The 18,095-nt window shown below is 40.6% G+C and overlaps 1 protein-coding gene across 1 annotated transcript in view; it reads right to left on the bottom strand.

Annotated features, from left to right (window-relative positions):
• The window catches only part of FBXO42 (F-box protein 42), a 91,518-nt gene that overhangs the window by 36,308 nt on the left and 37,115 nt on the right, over window positions 1-18,095 (bottom strand). The window contains exons 2-3 of the mRNA XM_060089023.1: window positions 9,440-9,706; window positions 5,995-6,111 (exon numbers count right to left, since the gene is read on the bottom strand). Of these exons, the coding sequence (XP_059945006.1) occupies window positions 5,995-6,111; window positions 9,440-9,689 (367 nt within the window). The 5' untranslated portion in view covers window positions 9,690-9,706. The remainder of the gene's footprint in view (window positions 1-5,994; window positions 6,112-9,439; window positions 9,707-18,095) is intronic.

Genomic DNA, 18,095 nt, shown 5'->3' on the forward strand with positions numbered 1-18,095 from the left:
TTGAAAATAACTTCTAATCCATATCTAAATCAGTTTTTTAATTAACATCCCAATAAGAAAGTCTATTAAGAAGTAAAATCCTGGGAATTCCCTGGCAGTCCAGTGGTTAGGACTCTGTGCTTTCACTGCCATGGCCCAAGTTCAATCATGCAAGCAGCATTGCCCAAAGGAAAAAGAAGAAGAAAAAAAAAAAAGAAGCAAAACCCCATATAAGTCCACTGCTCATGTTTCAGGTTTGTTGAGAACTGCAAATAACAAAGGATCAAGTTAGATGACATTAAACAAACAAAAAGGATAATTACTGAAGCCACACTTTAATCTCCACTAAAGGAGGTGAGCTTCAGGTATATTGGTCTTCTCATACATACCTTTTTGAACTAGCTACTCCAACAAACTGGGGCAATTCTGAATTGAACTGACTGGTGCCTGGCATAAAAGAACATTCTCTTCCACCTGATAATCCATAACCCCAGAACAGAAATTAGCAATGTCCTCTGGCTTCTGAAACCTTAACTGATGTTCATTATAACAATGTTTAATAAGACAAATCCATGATTTCATAACTAAAACAGTCAGTAGCTCATTTATGTCCCACTATTCCTCAAAGATCAACTCTTGGCAGCTGCTTCCTTCATGTAGCAAAAAAGCACAGCGCCTTTATTTTTCAAAGAGGTAGCAAACATTCTTCTTCTCTATTTGGACTGAAAACCTAGCCAGCAGCTGGGCCCCATGAGGTCCTTACCACGTGTATTTTAATCCTATACTAAAATAAGGCAATTGGCATTTTCCTGCTTCTCTTTGAGCAAACAAAGGTTTCTGGAAGAGGAAGGTACAGCCCAAACCCTATGCAAAGCTAATGGGACTGGAATGACAAGTTTCACACACTGTAGTTTCAATATCCAGCAGTCATTACCAACAAAGCTTGGAGAGGAAGGGAGTCAATTTAGGCAGCTATGTTTAGAACTCAGATATAATGGGAATGAGAAACAGCCATCAATAATACACTCAAATATTTTAAGCATCCTACTGAACTCTGTTTGCCTATTTTTATTTAAGATGCGTACATGTTGGTCTGGGTGGGGGTTGGGGACCCAAGTTCAATGAGCCTTTCAGAAAAAATTAAGAATTTAAGCAAATACCACTGCTCAAGTAAATACTTCCTTTTACCAAAGTTCTCCACCCAAACAGAACATTCTCCTTTCAGAATATCTAGACCACTGGAATGTGCTATACAAAAGTTACCGTTCGTAGTACGGTATGACTACTCTGCTAAGAAATAACATTGAGAATGTGATTATTCCAACTGCTAGATCTCTTCAAGCTTTCTGAAATGTGCTTGACTGCTCCATGAACAACTATTGCAAGTCACATACCTCAAGTTAAAATCTAATAATCCCTACTCGAAGACAAGTCAAATATGCACAGTTACACTCACAACAAGCAAAGCCTACTATATTATATTCCTCTGAAGTTCAAGGTCTTCCAGTTGTTTCATATTTTCCATGGTGCCTGGTAGTCACTAGATTAATGTTCACTGAACTCTAATTTTTGCACTTCCAGAGGTTAAATTTCTCTTGTTCCCTCACTTGTCTCCAGGGAAAGGTCCTGAGGCATTTATCCCATGCTTAGAGACTATGCTGTCATGTGTCTCACATCTACAAGCCAGGACATACTTGATAAGGCCTGTAATTATGTAACTATGGAATAAGAAAGGCTGGTTATCCAGTCTGGGCCTGCTGGCTATTGCAGGAGCAAGATTAGCAAGTGTATGGAATGACCTGACCATATTTGGAGCCTAAACACTAAAAGGTTTTTCAAAACATAATGCTGGGGATTCAACAGACCCCTATGTCAATCTGAAAGGGACATTCTACCTTAATCAAGGATTGCATGATTGGCCATGCACACACTCATCAAATAACCAAGAGAACTGGCTTCATTTTACTTTCCCTGCATTTTTTTGTCCCAGACTTTTACATAAGAAAGAAGCTCTATTGCTCGTATCTTTGTTATACAATTCCACAGAATTAATAGATGTCAACTATGAACCTAGTGTTGTGAAAGGTGCACAGATGTCTAAGACATGGAGCCTGACTGTCCTCAAGTAGATAACAATCTTGTGGAGAAGACATCATCATCGTCCTACAATTTTACAGGTTAAAATATATTTTTACAAGTGTCTCCTCAATTAAATTTCCTAGCAACCCTGTGGCACAAACAGAATTTATCATATGCATTTTACAGATGAGGAAATTATCGGTTAGAGGAGCCAAGGAATTTGCTTCCCAAGTCTAAAGTTCTTCCTTTGCATGCAGCCTCTCTTACACAGATAATTATGGTAAAAGACAGATGGTAATAAACATTAAGAAGAAGGTATGAAGAGTGTATTAAACGAGTATAAGCAGAAAAAGAGAAGAGCTTAATCTCCACGGTGGGGAATTTGAGAGTAGTGTGAAAGAAGGTGGCTTTTGGCTTTGTCTCCAAGATGGGTTTTAGAGGTCAGGACATTTTCAATCAATTAACATGGGGCGAACAAGTCTAGGGGCGAAAGAGGAATGGGAGGGGAAAGGAAAATGAAATCAGGGCATCGAAGCAAAGCCATGAGGTAGGGAAGTTTAAGACAAACAAGGAATCTCGTGTGGGTAGAGCCTGGCTGTGTAAGGATGCAGCAGTGAGTCAGTGAGGCTGAAAAGGTAGGCTTGGTGAATGCCAGGTGGGGTGGAAACTTCTACATGCAGTGCAAAAAGGCTCAGGCTTTTGGGCAGAGGAGTGACAAGGCTGGTTTTATGGTTCAGATTTGCAGTTTTTCCCGACAGGAGCTCCTGTCATTTTGAGCAAGTCAATTCTTTGTGTGCAGGACCGTCCCATTCACTGCACGACATTTAGCAACCCAAGTAGGTCCTTGCCTACTACCTGCTTGTAGTACTTTCCAGTCAAGACAATAAACAATGGCCTTACACATTTCCAGATGCCCTACGAGGTGGCACTGTCCCCAGTTTTGGAGATGGCTGCCAAGTGTCTAGACCAGGTTCAGAAGAAGAGAGAAGAAAGGCAAGAAGATTGTTTAGAAAAAACTTAGGGGGACTTCCCTGGTGGTCCAGTGGTTAAAACTCCACGCTTCCACTGCAGGGGGCACGGGTTCGATCCCTGGCTGGGGAACTAAGATCCCACATGCCACAGCCAAAAAAAAAAAACAGAAAGAAAGAAAAGATTTAGGAAAGATGGAATGATTAAGTCATAAGTGTGAGTAATGGGGGGCGTGGTAAAAGGAAAGATATGAGAGAGATTGCAGAGATAGAACAGAATCAACAAGATTTGACTTTTGTTGTTGAGGGAGGGAGAAGAATTGAGGATTAATCCAAGATTTCAAGCTTGTATAATTGAAAGAATGATAATGCTATTAACTAAATTAGAGAAAGGACAAAATTGGGGGGAAAACTACTGAATTCTACTTTTGGCTCACTAAATATGAAACATCTGTGAATCTCTGTGGCAGTATGAGCAAAGAACTGGAAATGTGGATCTCAAGCTCCACATGAGTTAGGCATAAGGAATAAAATAGAGCTAAAGGGAGAAATACAGAGATGGAAGTTGAAGGAGCTAAGGAAAAAAATTAAAGGAATGCCTTGTTTTCAACCTATTTTGAAAACTGCCCATTCCCTGTAATAATCCTCTTCAGTTTGCCAGTTAGATAGCATGTAGAGACTGATGGAAGAAAACAATAAAGAGACAGACCGAAAGAGACAACGAAAGACAATGAGACACCTTTTCTTGGATATCAAGTAAGGAAATGAAAATACCAAGTAAGGAAATGAAAAAAAAAATTTAAGCAAAAACAAGTATCAAAGCCCACCAACAGGGCTTCCCTGGTGGCGCAGTGGTTGAGAGTACGCCTGCCGATGCAGGGGACATGGGTTCGTGCCCTGGTCTGGGAAGATCCCACCTGCCGCGGAGCGGCTGGGCCCGTGAGCCATGGTCACTGAGCCTGCGCGTCTGGAGCCTGTGCTCCGCAACGGGAGAGGCCACAACAGTGAGAGGATGGCGTACCGCAAAAAAAAAAAAAAAAAAAAAAAAAGACACAAACATACAAGTTAACAATGAAAGACAATGTGAGTTAAGTGCCAAATTAGTATTCCAGACATAAGCTCAGAACAGGAAAAATTTTTTTGTGGGCTAGAGAGTTGAGAAAAGGTTTCCCAAAGGAGCTAGAACTTCAACCGAGTTTTCAAGGAGAAGCAGGCTTCAGCTAAGTGGATGGGAATACTCTAGAGAGGAAGAATCAAGTACAGCAAAGTGACAACTTGAAAGAGGAAAGCTCTTGGGAAAAGTTGGGAGATGAAGTGGTAATTTAGAAATAAGTCAACTTAAAGAGGGTTTTAAATATAAGACTAAGTTTTTATCTTGTAGGCACTAAATAGACACTGAAGGTTTCTTTTTTTCTTTTTTTAAAATTAATTTGTTTTTGGCTGCGTTGAGTCTTTGTCGCTGCACGTGGCCTTTCTCTAGTTGCGGCGAGCGGGGGCTACTCTTCATTACAGTGCACGGGCTTCTCATTGCAGTGGCTCCTCCTGTTATGGAGCATGGGCTGTGGGTGTGCAGGCTTCAGTAGTTGTGGCACATGGGCTCAGCAGCTGTGGCTCGCAGGCTCTAGAGCACAGGCTCAGTATCTGTGGCGCACAGGCTTAGTTGCTCCACGGCATGTGGGATCTTCCCGGACCAGGGATCAAACCCGTGTCCCCTGCATTGGCAGGCGGATTCTTAACCACTGTGCCACCAGGGAAGTCCTGAAGGTTTCTGAATACAGAAGTAATATAACTAAAGCAGCAATTCTGAGAACTTTCTAAGAGGCTTCCCTCTCCTCTCAATGAACTTTCTTTATGTAAAACCATTAATAAATACAGCTTTTGTGGCCTAAGATAGATCACATCTCAGTCTCACTTTGATGGAGGGATATAAATCACTAACAGAATAAAATGGTATCAGGAATTCCCTGGTGGTCCTGTGGTTAGGACTCGGTGCTCTCACTGCCGGGGCCTGGGTTGAACCCCTGGTGGGGGAGCTAAGATCCTGCAAGGCGTGGGTACAGCCAAAAAAAAAAAAAGAATAAAATGGCATCTACAAAAATCAATTAAAATGGAGAGTTAACTCTAGAAAAAGTCAGGGTTTCCCTGGTGGCACAGTGGTTAAGAATCTGCCTGCCAATGCTGGGGACATGGGTTCAAGTCCTGGTTCGGGAAGATCCCACATGCCGCGGAGCAACTAAGCCCGTGCACCACAACTACTGAGCCTGTACTCTAGAGCCCTCGAGCCACAACTACTCAGCCAACATACCACAACTACTGAAGCCTGTGTGCCTAGAGGCCATGCTCCACAACAAGAGAAGCCCACGCACCACAACAAAGACCAACGCAGCCAAAAATAAATAAATAAAAATTTTTTAAAAAATCCTAAAAAAAAAGTCTAGAAGTCAAAAACTCTAAATTGTCTATTTGCCAAAACATTTTATTTATAATTTTACTACTTAAATTTGTATTTTATAAACAATATCCTTCATGTTCAAAATTTTTGTGTGACCCTAGTCAAATTCAGTGTTTGCTGAACATACACTATGTTAAGATAAAGAGTTATTGCAAAAATTAGTGCTAAGCTCTGGCTACTCCCTAAGCAGGATCCCAGAAAAACCCTCACGTATGCCTTTCCTTTGTTTTCCTCTTACATGATGTCAAATGTTTAAAAACCTAAGCATAACACCTTGACCTCTTTGGAGTAGAGATACTACAAAAATCCAATGAAAAAGCAGAATATAAAATTATATCACAGTGCCTACAATATATTTAGGCTCATGCTCTTCCCTAATTCTGATTGTAAAATTAATATAAACCCTTATTTAATATTTTCTTCATTAAGAAGTCAGACAAAATACAAGCCTCCAAAATAGCTTTTGGAAACACGACCACAGGCAGGATGGGATCTGCTTTCACAGTAAATACTTACTGTGTGAGAACCGCTGAGTGATTGGGGTTCCAGGATAAGGGTAAGTCCGACTCTCCCACTGAATGTTTCCTTCCTGGACAGCCTTTATGAAACCATGATAACACTGGTGGGCTACACCTAAAGACAAAAATAACAAAAGCTTCAGCCTGGACTCTTCACTTGTAAATCAAATTATTAAAACTGCAGCTATTAATTCTTATCACTTTTATAAGACATATGTTTCTTTGAGGAACTCCAAATTTCTTTGATTTTTTCATTCAAAGACAGAAAACAGAATCACAGAATTTCAAAACTGGAAGATCTAATCCTTTCATTTTACCAAGGTTAAGTGACTCCCTCAAGGTTACAAAATCAGCTCACACTTAAAATCTGCTCCCCTTTACATCGTGTCATGAGGCAACACATCAAAATAGTTGGTGCTATTTACTCCAAAGCAAAGGGGCTGGGAGATAATTTAGTTTTGTGAGAAAAAGTGTGGTAAAACAGTCTCTGGAATATAACAGCTGTTCAGTAAATATCTATGGTTAGACCACGGCAACCAAGTATTCTCCATCTTAAACAAGGAGTAATAATTAGCTGACAGTGGATTATGAAATGATGAATTTATAACTAAGGAAAGCTGTTTTTAAAAAAAATCAGAGTTTTTACTATAATGCTGGATACATGTCATTATATATATGTCCAAACTCACAGAATGTACACCCTATGTAAACTAAAGACTTTGGGTGACAACGATGTATCAATGTATGATCATCAATTGTAAGAAATGTACCGCTCTGGTGAGGGATGTTGAAAGTAGGGGAGGCTGTGCATGTCTGGGGACAGGGGTATACGGGAAATCTAGGAACCTGCTCAGTTTTGCTGTGAACTTTAAACCACTCTAAAGAAGTAAAGTCTATTTTTTAAAAAAGTGCGAGCTTTATACCTCTGGAACAATCTGCTTTCCCAACACATGAAATTACTTTCTTATTTCAAAGAGAAATATTTTGAATGAAGAGTACAACCAATTATATATATATATAATTTTTAAAATAAATTTATTTATTTTTGGCTGTGTTAGGTCTTCATTGTTGCGTGTGGGCTTTCTCTAGTTGTGGTGAGCAGGGGCTACTCTTCGTTGCGGTGCAAGGGCTTCTCATTGTGGTGGCTTCTCTTGTTGCGGAGCACAGGCTCTAGGCGCGTGGGCTTCAGTAGTTGTGGTACGTGGGCTCAGTAGTTGTGGCTCGCGGGCTCTAGAGCGCAGGCTCAGTAGTTGTGGTGCATGGGCTTAGTTGCTCTGCGCCATGTGGGATCTTCACGGACCAGGGATCGAACCCGTGTCCCCTGCATTGGCAGGCAGATTCTTAACCACTGCACCACCAGGGAAGTCCCAATTATTTATATTTTGAAAGAGTATATCATTCTTGAATTTATGCTACCTTAGTGGATCCTTAAGCAGGATAACAGAACATGTTTTCTAATGATGATCATTATCCCTTGGTTGAACTCACAGTTAAGAAATGGAATATTAAAAAGACATGGCCGGGCTTCCCTGGTGGCGCAGTGGTTGAGAGTCCGCCTGCCGATGCAGGGGACACAGGTTCGTGCCCCCGTCCAGGAAGGTCCCACATGCTGCAGAGTGGCTGGGCCCGTGAGCCATGGCTGCTGAGCCTGCGCGTCTGGAGCCTGTGCTCCGCAACGGGAGAGGCCACAACAGTGAGAGGTCCACGTACAGCAAAAAAAAAAAAAAAAAAAAAAAAAAAAAAAGACATGGCCATTTTTTGGTTCTGAAGAACCTGGTGGCAGGAGTGGAATAAAGACGCATATGTAGAGAATGGACTTGAGGACACGGGGGAGTGGGAAGGGTAAGCTGGGATGAAGTGAGAGAGTGGCATGGACATATATACACTACCAAATGTAAAACAGATAGCTAGTGGGAAGCAGCCCCATAGCAAACGGAGATCAGCTCAGTGCTTTGTGACCAACTAGAGGGGTGGGATAGGGAGGGTGGGAGGGAGACACAAGAGGGAGGAGATATGGGGATATATGTGTATGTATAGCTGATTCACTTTCTTATAAAGCAGAAACTAACACACCATTGTAAAGCAATTATACCCCAATAAAGATGCTTAAAAAAAGAAAAAAAAAAGACATGCCCATTTTTAACGTGTGACCATACTGCCAACTATGCACTGGTGAAGTAATACAGATTTGCAAATGTTGAAATGAGGTAAGGCAGTAATGAATAAAAGACAGACACGTAATGATCGAGGGGAAAAAAAGCTGTCTTGGCAGTGACTTCCCCCAGAAGATCTAAGACTGCGAGTACTAGGTTAAGGTTCTTCTCTCTTAAAGAAAGATCAAAATGATAAGAATGCCAAATAAAACCTAAGAATAAATTCATATATTTGATTAGATCACCACCCCTCGTCTGTGATTCTCCACCTCTATTTTAGAGGTAAAACCATCTACTTCCACAGTGTAAGGAGGCAATGTCTCCTGAGGAGTCCATTAACTCTGCAAACAGAAGCAGGCTGTGCATACCAGTGTCATCAGTTGTGAGCAGATGAGCGCAGGACCCAGCAATCAGTTTCAACACAGCTGGTCCTCATTAGCCCTCTAGGCTGGACTTTGGACGAATGACAGGGACCCTAATCCTCAGAGAATCACTATGATTTGAGGAAAAGATTTTAAGACTGATTCCGATCTAAAGGTTTTTCTCTCTCGTATCTCTGGCTGCCTTGTCCCCAACAGGAAAGAAAAAATTGATACAACCCTTGCTTTGATCAAAGATTATTCAACTGGCTCGGTCATCTTCATTCAAAAAATGGGCCCTTTCCACCTAAAATGGAGTGAAACCAAATAACTGCTATTAATTAAAACTACAGCACAACTAGTGACCTCAACATTTAGCCAAAGTTGAAATCTTGATTAGAAAATGGAGGGGGAAAAAAAAAGAGAAACTCATTTAAAAAGTAAAAGACATACATAGGGCCTGTGCTGTTTAGAGATAAAATCAAGCAGTAAATGCTTTCATAATCCCACATCTGCCACAATTAGTGACTTTAAGCTATTCATAGTTCGCTATGAGGATTGTAAAGCAGTTATAATAGTCCTGACAATGGTAAGAGTTATATGAAGGTGAGCTATTACTGTCAATCCATATCCATCCCTACTCTACCTATTCAAGAACAATACAACTTACCAGATCAACTCCAAGAATATGCAGAAAAAGAATCCTCATTTTAAAACTGGAAATTGGATTAAATACTATAATATTCAAGCTGTTCATAAAATTAGGCAGGATAAAGAGAAAAGAAAAATGTACAGTGCTAATCGTCTAACACTAAATTTTAGAACCACAAAAAATTTAAGGGAGAAAAGAGAAAATGAAATTGGGAGGTAAAAATAAATCATTCAAACAAATTTTAAATAAATAAATAAAACTTTCCACTTTCCACAGTACCTTTAATAAGTCGGTACCACTGTTTGCAGACAAGGGCTGCAGTTTTGTGTTCTTGGTATGGTGAAAGAAAGGACAGGATATACTCCAAAACCTCTTCTGGCAGCTCAGACATGGACCTATTATGTCTAGTCTCCTCAACCTCCAGTACTGGGTGGGGCTCCTCATCTTGCTCCATTGTCCCTTCCAGCACAGTTTCTTCTTGGTCCACAGCCATGAAACTATCATCTTCACTGTCCGAGGAGCTGGCCATGACATTCCACTTGACAGCTACAGTGGGAAAGAAACAAACATCAGTATACACTGTCTGAAGTTCTGAAATAACTCAGGCAAGGCATCCAAGCTGTTCATGATTTCTTTTAGATGCTCAATCTGAAATCTGTCCTTTAGCACTTTCCCACACCAGCTGTGAGCCACCTTAATTTATCAAGTACAGCTCAAATACCAAGGCCATCCCAAATATCTAATAAATCCCTAAAGGCTTCTGATGGTATTTTTTCTCTCCACTGAAAACCAGAGTGACAGCCGAGTTCTGGTATAACCATAAAACCAAAAAACTTGTTCTCAACAACTCCTCTAACTCAAGGATCTGATTGGCAGACAGCAAAGGGAACAGCAACTAGCTTCCCTTGGCCAGTAATATAATTCAAGACCTCAAATGTAGAAGAAAAAACTGTGGGTCCTAAAAGAGTAAAAAGAATATTCTGAGGATATGGGAATAAGAAATGACAGGTTTTTTTAGCTTCTATACAAGGTAATTCACTTAAGAGGATAATAAATATTTCAATAACAGGCTTAACTAGCTATAATACCAAACACAAGGCAATATTTATACTAGAAAACATCATAACAGATCCAAGGAGTGAAAAACTGGAAATAATACAAATGCCCACCACCAAAAGAACAGGTAGATTGTGGTACATTCACACAACAGAATACTATACAGCAAGGAACCACAGATACACACATGGGTAAATCTCTTAAACATAATACTGAGCAAAGAAGACAAAACAGTACATACTACATGACCATGCTTATATCAAGTTCAAAACTAGGCAAAAGTAATTTATGTTGTTGCAAGTGAGGATAGCGGTTACCAAAGGTAACGACTGGGAGGCTCCTGGGGTAGTGGTAAAGCTTCCTGATTGGGTGATGGTTACACAGATGTGTTCAGTTTGTGAAAAATTCACCCAGGTGAACACTTAACACACTTCTCTAAAGTTTAACAAAATAAGCCACTATTAACAGTTACCTCTAGTGGAGGTTAATTTAAAAAAATATATTATGGGTATTTTTAAATGTCTTTGTGCTACCTGTATTCCCTGAATTTTCTAGGAAGAGCACAAGTTAAAACACACACAGAGGGATTTCCCTGGTGGCGCAGTGGTTAGGAATCCGCCTGCCAATGTAGGGGACATAGGTTCGAGCCCTGGTCTGGGAAGATCCCACATGCCGCGGAGCAACTAAGCCCGTGCACCACAGCTACTGAGCCTGCGCTCTAGAGCCCATGAGCCACAACTACTGAGCCCGCGTCTAGAGCCCATGCTCTGCAACAAGAGAAGCCACCACAATGAGAAGCCCGCACACCACAATGAAGAGTAGCCCCCGCTCACTGCAACTAGAGAAAGCCGCACGCAGCAACAAAAACCCAGCACAGCCAAAAATAAATAAATAAATAAATAAATAAATAAATAAATAAAACATACACAGAGGCAGACAATTCATTTATACCACACCAGTGATGTTTCGTGCAAAGCCTGAGGTAAAAACAGTAAAATGAAGGAAACAGGGTGATTTATGTAAGAAGTGTGTCACAGGTTAGATTCTAGAGGAAGCAGATGCTAAAATAAAATTAGGAATGAAAAAGGTTTAATGGGGAGAACTCTTATGAGAAGAAAAGAATAGGATTTAGCAGGAGGAGCCATCAGACCATGAGGCAGATCTGACGAAGCCTGTCCAACAGAGAGCTCGGGAGGAGAATGGCCAGCAGAGGACTCCAGTGCTGGGCAAGAAGGTGAGGCTCTTAGATCACTGCTCTGCTCACCACCACTGCCTGCCCTGAGAAGGGCATGACCTTGTTTCCAATGCTGTGGCAGACCCTGAAAGGACTGACAGCTTTCTTTTGCTACATTCCTTACAAATGGGCAGCAAGTCATTTCTTGAAGGGGCATCTGAGTTCCTTTTATAATTTTTTAATACATCTATTCCCTTGACCATACACACCTACCCTGACCATTCACTATGCCATCCACCTTACAAATTTCCAGCATTCCCTCCAGCACTAATGAGAAGGATAAGAAATAACAGGAAGAGAAGAGTGACCCTGAAATATACTTTGGGGCCTTGAGAAAGATCTGAAATGTTCCAAAAGGTGAGGGGGGTGGTGGTGCGAGGAAAACAAAGAAAAGAAACCTCCAACCTCATCTCTACCACTCCTGTAATTCACATACTAATTATGTACAGCATCTTAAAAACTGGAAGAATGATCACATTAAGAAAAACATGACTCAAAACTCATGAAACTGCTCCCAACATAATTTATCTACAAAATTAGCTCATGATACTGCAATGTATCCTAGCAAAGTGGCAGCTAGAATCTTGATGATGATGAACAACTGGTGGCTAATTAGAAGTAGGGGAGGGACATCCTTGGTGGCACACTGGTTAAGAACCTGCCTGCCAATGCAGGGGACACAGGTTTGAGCCCTGGTCCAGGAAGATCCCACATGCCACGGAGCAACTAAGCCCATGTGCCACAACTACTGAGCCTGCACTCTAGAGCCTGTGAGCCACAACTACTGAGCCCACGTGCCATAACTACTGAAGCCTACACACTCTAGGGCCTGCGTGCCACAACTACTGAGCCTGCGTGCTGTAACTACTGAAGCCTGTGTGCCTAGAGCCCGTGCTCTGCAACAAGAGAACCCATTGCAATGAGAAGCCCATGCACCACAACGAAGAGTAGCCTCCACTCGCTGCAACTAAAGAAAGCCCATGTGCAGCAACGAAGACCCAACGCAGCCAAAAATAAAAAGGTAGGGGAGTAGCCTAAGTCCCCCTAGTTGGGGGAGAGTGGTGGTGGCAGAGGGAGGGCAGCAGCAATTCCCTCCATTCCTCAAAAGTAGAGAAGTATTGTGATAGGTTCACTATAAATTGTGTTAAATAAAAAATCCTAGGGCCTCATTGGTGGCGCAGTGGTTGAGAGTCCGCCTGCCGATGCAGGGGACGCGGGTTCGTGCCCCAGTCTGGGAGGATCCCACATGCCGCAGAGCGGCTGGGCCCGTGAGCCATGGCCGCTGAGCCTGCGCGTCCGGAGCCTGTGCTCCGCAACGGGAGAGGCCACAACAGTGAGAGGCCCATGTAACGCAAAATAAATAAATAAATAAATAAAAAATCCTAGTTAGCCACATCTGCCCTACTTTCAGTGAACTGTTTTTCCACGTGCTTAACTTGCTAGAGGATAGGCCTTTCCATTTCTAGCCCTAACTCCTACCCTAAAGAGAACAGTTACATATCAAAATGACTATATTACCCAAGGCAATCTACAGATTCAGTGCAATCCCTATCAAATTACCAATGGCATTTTTCACAGAACTAGAACAAAAAATCTTAAATTTTGTATGGAGTAACAAAAGACCCTGAATAACCAAAGCAATCCTGAGAAAGAAAAATGGAGCTGGAGGAATCAGGCTCCCTGACTTCAGACTATACCACAAAGCTACAGTCATCAAAACACTATGGTGCTGGCACAAAAACAGAAATATAGATCAATGGAACAGGATAGAAAGCCCAGAAATAAACCCACACACCTATGGTCAATTAATCAACGACAAAAGAGGCAAGACTATACAATGGAGGAAAGACAGTCTCTTCAATAAATGGTGCTGGGAAAACTGGACAGCTATATGTAAAACAATGAAATTAGAACATTCTTTAACACCATACACAAAAATAAACTCAAAATGGATTAAAGACCTAAATATAAGACGGGATACTATAAAACTCTTAGAGGAAAACACAGGCAGAACACTCTTTGACATAAATCACAGCAATATCTTTTTTGAGCCATCTCCTAGAATAATGGAAATAAAAACAAAAATAAACAAATGGGACCTAATTAAACTCAAAAGCTTTTGCACAGCAAAGGAAACCATAAACAAAATGAAAAGACAACCCACAGAATGGGAGAAAATATTTGCAAACTATGCAACCAACAAGAGATTAGTCTCTCTCCAAAATCTACAAATAGCTCATGAGGCTCAATAGCAAAAAATCAAACAACCCAATCAAAATAAGGGCAAAAGACCTAAATAGATATTTCTTCAAAGAAGACATACAGATGGCCAAGAGGCACATGAAAAGATGCTCAACATCTCTAATTATCAGAGAAATGCAAATCAAAACTACAGTGAGATGTCACTTCACAACAGTCAGAATGGCCATCATTAAGAAAAAAATCTATAGGGAATCCCCTGGTGGTCCAGTGGTTAGAACTCCATGCTTTCACTGTCCAGGGCCTGGGTTCAATCCCTGGTCAGGGAACTAAGTTCCTGCAAGCTGCACGGCACAGCCAAACAAACATATCTACAAACAATAAATGCTGAAGAGGGTGTGGAGAAAAGTGAACCCTCCTACACTGCTGGTGGGAATGTAAATTGGTACAGCCTATGGAGAACAGTATGAAGGTTCCTTAAAAAACTAAAAATAGAGCTACCATATGATCCAGCAATCCCACTCCTGGGCATATATCCAGAGAAAAACATGGTTCGAAAGGATACATGCACCCCAGTGTTCACTGCAGCACTGTTTACAATAGCCAAGACATGGAAACAACCTAAATGTCCATTGACAGATGAATGGATAAAGAAGATGTGGTACACATATACAATGGAATACTACTCAGCCATTAAAAAGAATGAAATTATGCCATTTGCAGCAACATGGATGGACCTGGAGATTATCATACTAAGTGAAGTAGGTCAGACAGAGAAAGACAAATATCATATGATATCGCTTGCATGTGGAATCTTAAAAATAATGATACAAATGAACTTATTTACAAAACAGAAACAGACTCACAGACTTAGAGAATGAATTTATGGTTATGGGGGGAGGGGGGAGGAGGGATAGATTGGGATTTTGGGACTGACATGTACACACTGCTATATTTAAAACAGATAACCAACAAGGACCTACTGTCAGGGAACTCTGCTCAATATTCTGTAATAACCTAAATGGGAAAAGAATTTGAAAAAGAATAGACACATTTATATGTATAACTGAATCACTATGCTGTACACCTGAAACTAACACAACATTGTTAATCAAATATACTCCAATATAAAATTTCTAATCTTTTAAAAAAGAGTACAGTTACATGAAACAGAAAACAATAATTAGAATTTTTCTGGCCCCTCTCCCACAAAAGTGCCTTTTTCTACTGGAAAAAATATCACTTCCCACAATCCTTCTTACTCTTTCCCCTGCAAGTTATCATTTTTCATCTCCCATTGACTATATTCCTTTATTTATTGACTTTCTCATATATTTAACCCTCACTCAGCTCTGAAATTCACCAAGGAAAAGAGTCCAAAGAAACAGATTCCTTGAGTTCTCCTGCATCTTTCACATTTGAATTAAATATAGCATGTGAAATACAACTGCTCCCTTACACATCTTGACAGACTGTGAGCTGAGGGTCTGCTTCTGAACAAACTGAATCAATGAAGGCTGCAAAAGGTTATTTATATTACTATTTTTTCCCAAGCAAAATAAACCTGTTTGGCTCAATAAAACAACTTCTTACTCTTTCCAAACCTTCTCAAAGTACAATTAGCAAGCTTAAATAAAGGGACTCACACTTTTGTAATTCCAAGTTTTAAGCAATTCTCATCGTTCAACCATTTCACTGTCCATAAAAGCAGCAAACCTCATGCCCCTGAGGGCATGTTTGACTAACTTGGCTTTGAGCACAGATTCCAATGAGAACACACAGGTATGGGCTCAGATGCAAATCCTCTGTAATTACGTGCCCTGCACCAATTTGCACAGCCCTTCATTTTCATGTCCATGATTAGGTAATGAAATCATCACTCATACTCCCGGAGGATATAGAGACACTTTGAAACAGTTTTTCACTTTTTCATGCCAAAAGGTGTACACTGGCCTGAGAGTCTGCTGCCAGACTCCTGAGCCATACCCAATGACCCTTTGCTGGGTCAAGAGGGATGGTACTGAAGAGAAACCATTTATTTGGCCCAGCTGTACCTTTTCCTTTGAAAAACTACTACACTATATCCAACTAAATACAAACCAATTTTTAAAACCCAAATATTTTGCCCTTCTGGGGTTTAAATTAAGGTTAAGACTTTGAGACTGGGAGATCCGGCTACTGTTTCTAACAATAATGATCTGTTACCCAGGCTAAGTCACACAGTTAAGACAGGAAAATCTCTCTATCCCTAATGAAAGTTCCCCACCTACTTCATAAAGATTCTGTAAAGACAGCAGATGGCAACAAACTCCTCTGAACCTATTGGAGGAAACAGATTAACTTGTGAAGGGTTAAAATCGATTCAAAGAAATTCAAGAAGGGAATGAAACTACTTTGTTATCCATGTAACAATCACTGCCTAGTACAATATTTGACCAATTGTACCTTTGATTTCTACACAACTAGACATCTGACAATCCTCTTGGAGTAAACACATTTTCTTTTCTCAAGAAAATCAGAATACACTTCACTTACCTGAAAGGAAATTGAACATTTAAAATACAATCAAGCTTATTCTTCACAATTTCAAAAGGTTAAAAAATGCAATTAAGGAAGAACCTTAATGATGATGTTAAGAAAAAGCACTGAGACTTAACTAAAGAATGCGTAGCTGGATTGAATGGAAAGCACCCACAGTCATCCGTCAGCATGAGGGCCTCTCAAGCTTCAGGGGCAAAGTAGCAACCCTGCACAGACATCATTATGAACTCATGAAGTTACCCACCCCAGCCACACTAATGGGAGCTAAGTATTTTTTTAAAATATTTATTTATTTATTTGGTTGTGCTGGGTCTTCATTGTGGCAGGTGGGCTCCTTAGTTGCAGCTCGCAGGCTCCTTAGTTGTGGCCCGCGAGCTCCTTAGTTGTGGCATGTAAACTCTTAGTTATGGCATGCACATGGGATCTAGTTCCCTGACCAGGGATCAAACCCGGGCCCCCTGCATTAGGAGCGTGGAGTCTTATCCACTGTGCCACCAGGGAAGTCCTGTGAGCTAAGTATTAAATACTATCCTTGAAAATAGAAAATACTGTTGAATGAAGATTTACAGACCACAATATGATCCAATCTAAGATGATAATAAGTCTTCTTCTTATTAATATACCACCATTATTATCATCATTGTACTAGGTCAAATGAATAAGTTACAACAAGTGAAAAAATGGTAAAATATAAATTTCTACCTTACTTCATGCCCTCAATAAATACCAATGGAACATTTGCTATATGTGAAAATACTGTGCTTAGATCTCATGGGAGTTACAAAAAGAAGACATGCCACTATTTCCTCTTAAAGAGATTAACCCAGTAAGTGCCAAAGACACATAAAGAATACCAGCACAGGACAGACTGTGGTACCAAACAAGAAGCTCTAGCAGTTCAGGAAAGGAAGAGATGGCTTCCAACTAGTATGAGAAGGAAGTAACACAGAAGCAAGCATTTTCGCTTTGAAGAATAGGTAGCATCCCAGAGAATGAAATGGGGGAAGGTGGAAAGATGAAAGATTTTCAAGTTATTGTCTCCTGCACGATATTCTTTGCCACTTACAGAATTACTTTTAGGACAAAAGGGCAAAAACTGGGTTTCCCTGGTGGCGCAGTGGTTAAGAATCCGCCTGCCAATGCAGGGTCATGGGTTCGAGTCCTGATCTGGGAAGATCCCACATGCCATGGAGCAACTAAGCCCATGCAACATAACTACCGAGCCCACGTGTCACAACTACTGAAGCCCGTGTGCCTAGAGCCCATGCTCCACAACAAGAGAAGCCACCGCAATGAGAAGCCTGTGTACTGCAACAAAGAGTAGCCCCTGCTCGCTGCAACTAGAGAAAGCCCGTGCAGCGACAAAGACCCAACGCAGCCAAAAATAAAATAAATTTTAAAAGAATGAGAAAAAAAAATTTTTTTAAAGGGCAAAAACTTTTTTAGTCTATGGGCATTTTACCACATGTACAAACTACTTATTTTATCTACATTAACAGAAGCTCATAATCTGGAGACTACTTAGTTCCTGACAGTCAATGTTTTGATATAAAAAAAAGTCTAGAAATAGAATAATTTGGCATAACTACTGTTGCTATTAGCAAACTGTGAGCTATTTTGACAAGTAAATTCAGAGAGCTGTTTCTAGAAAGCATTCCAAATTTAATAACAGATATCTGCTGCAGTGACGTTTGTTCTTTTTAAATGGTTAACTCATCTCTGTGTTATCCAAGTAAGAGTCCCTTTAATGAAACAGAAAAATAAAGTATTTTCCCAAACTACCCAACAGTATACTTTCTTATTATTCTTTGCAATGGCTGATGTTAAATGAAAGCATTTTATGACTGTTACAGAATAGTAGCAGAAACGTCCAGTTCTCAGGGCCATTCCCCATATTCATATGTA

This window comes from Mesoplodon densirostris, chromosome 2 (genome assembly GCF_025265405.1).
Source record: "Mesoplodon densirostris isolate mMesDen1 chromosome 2, mMesDen1 primary haplotype, whole genome shotgun sequence".
Lineage (NCBI taxonomy): Eukaryota > Metazoa > Chordata > Mammalia > Artiodactyla > Ziphiidae > Mesoplodon > Mesoplodon densirostris.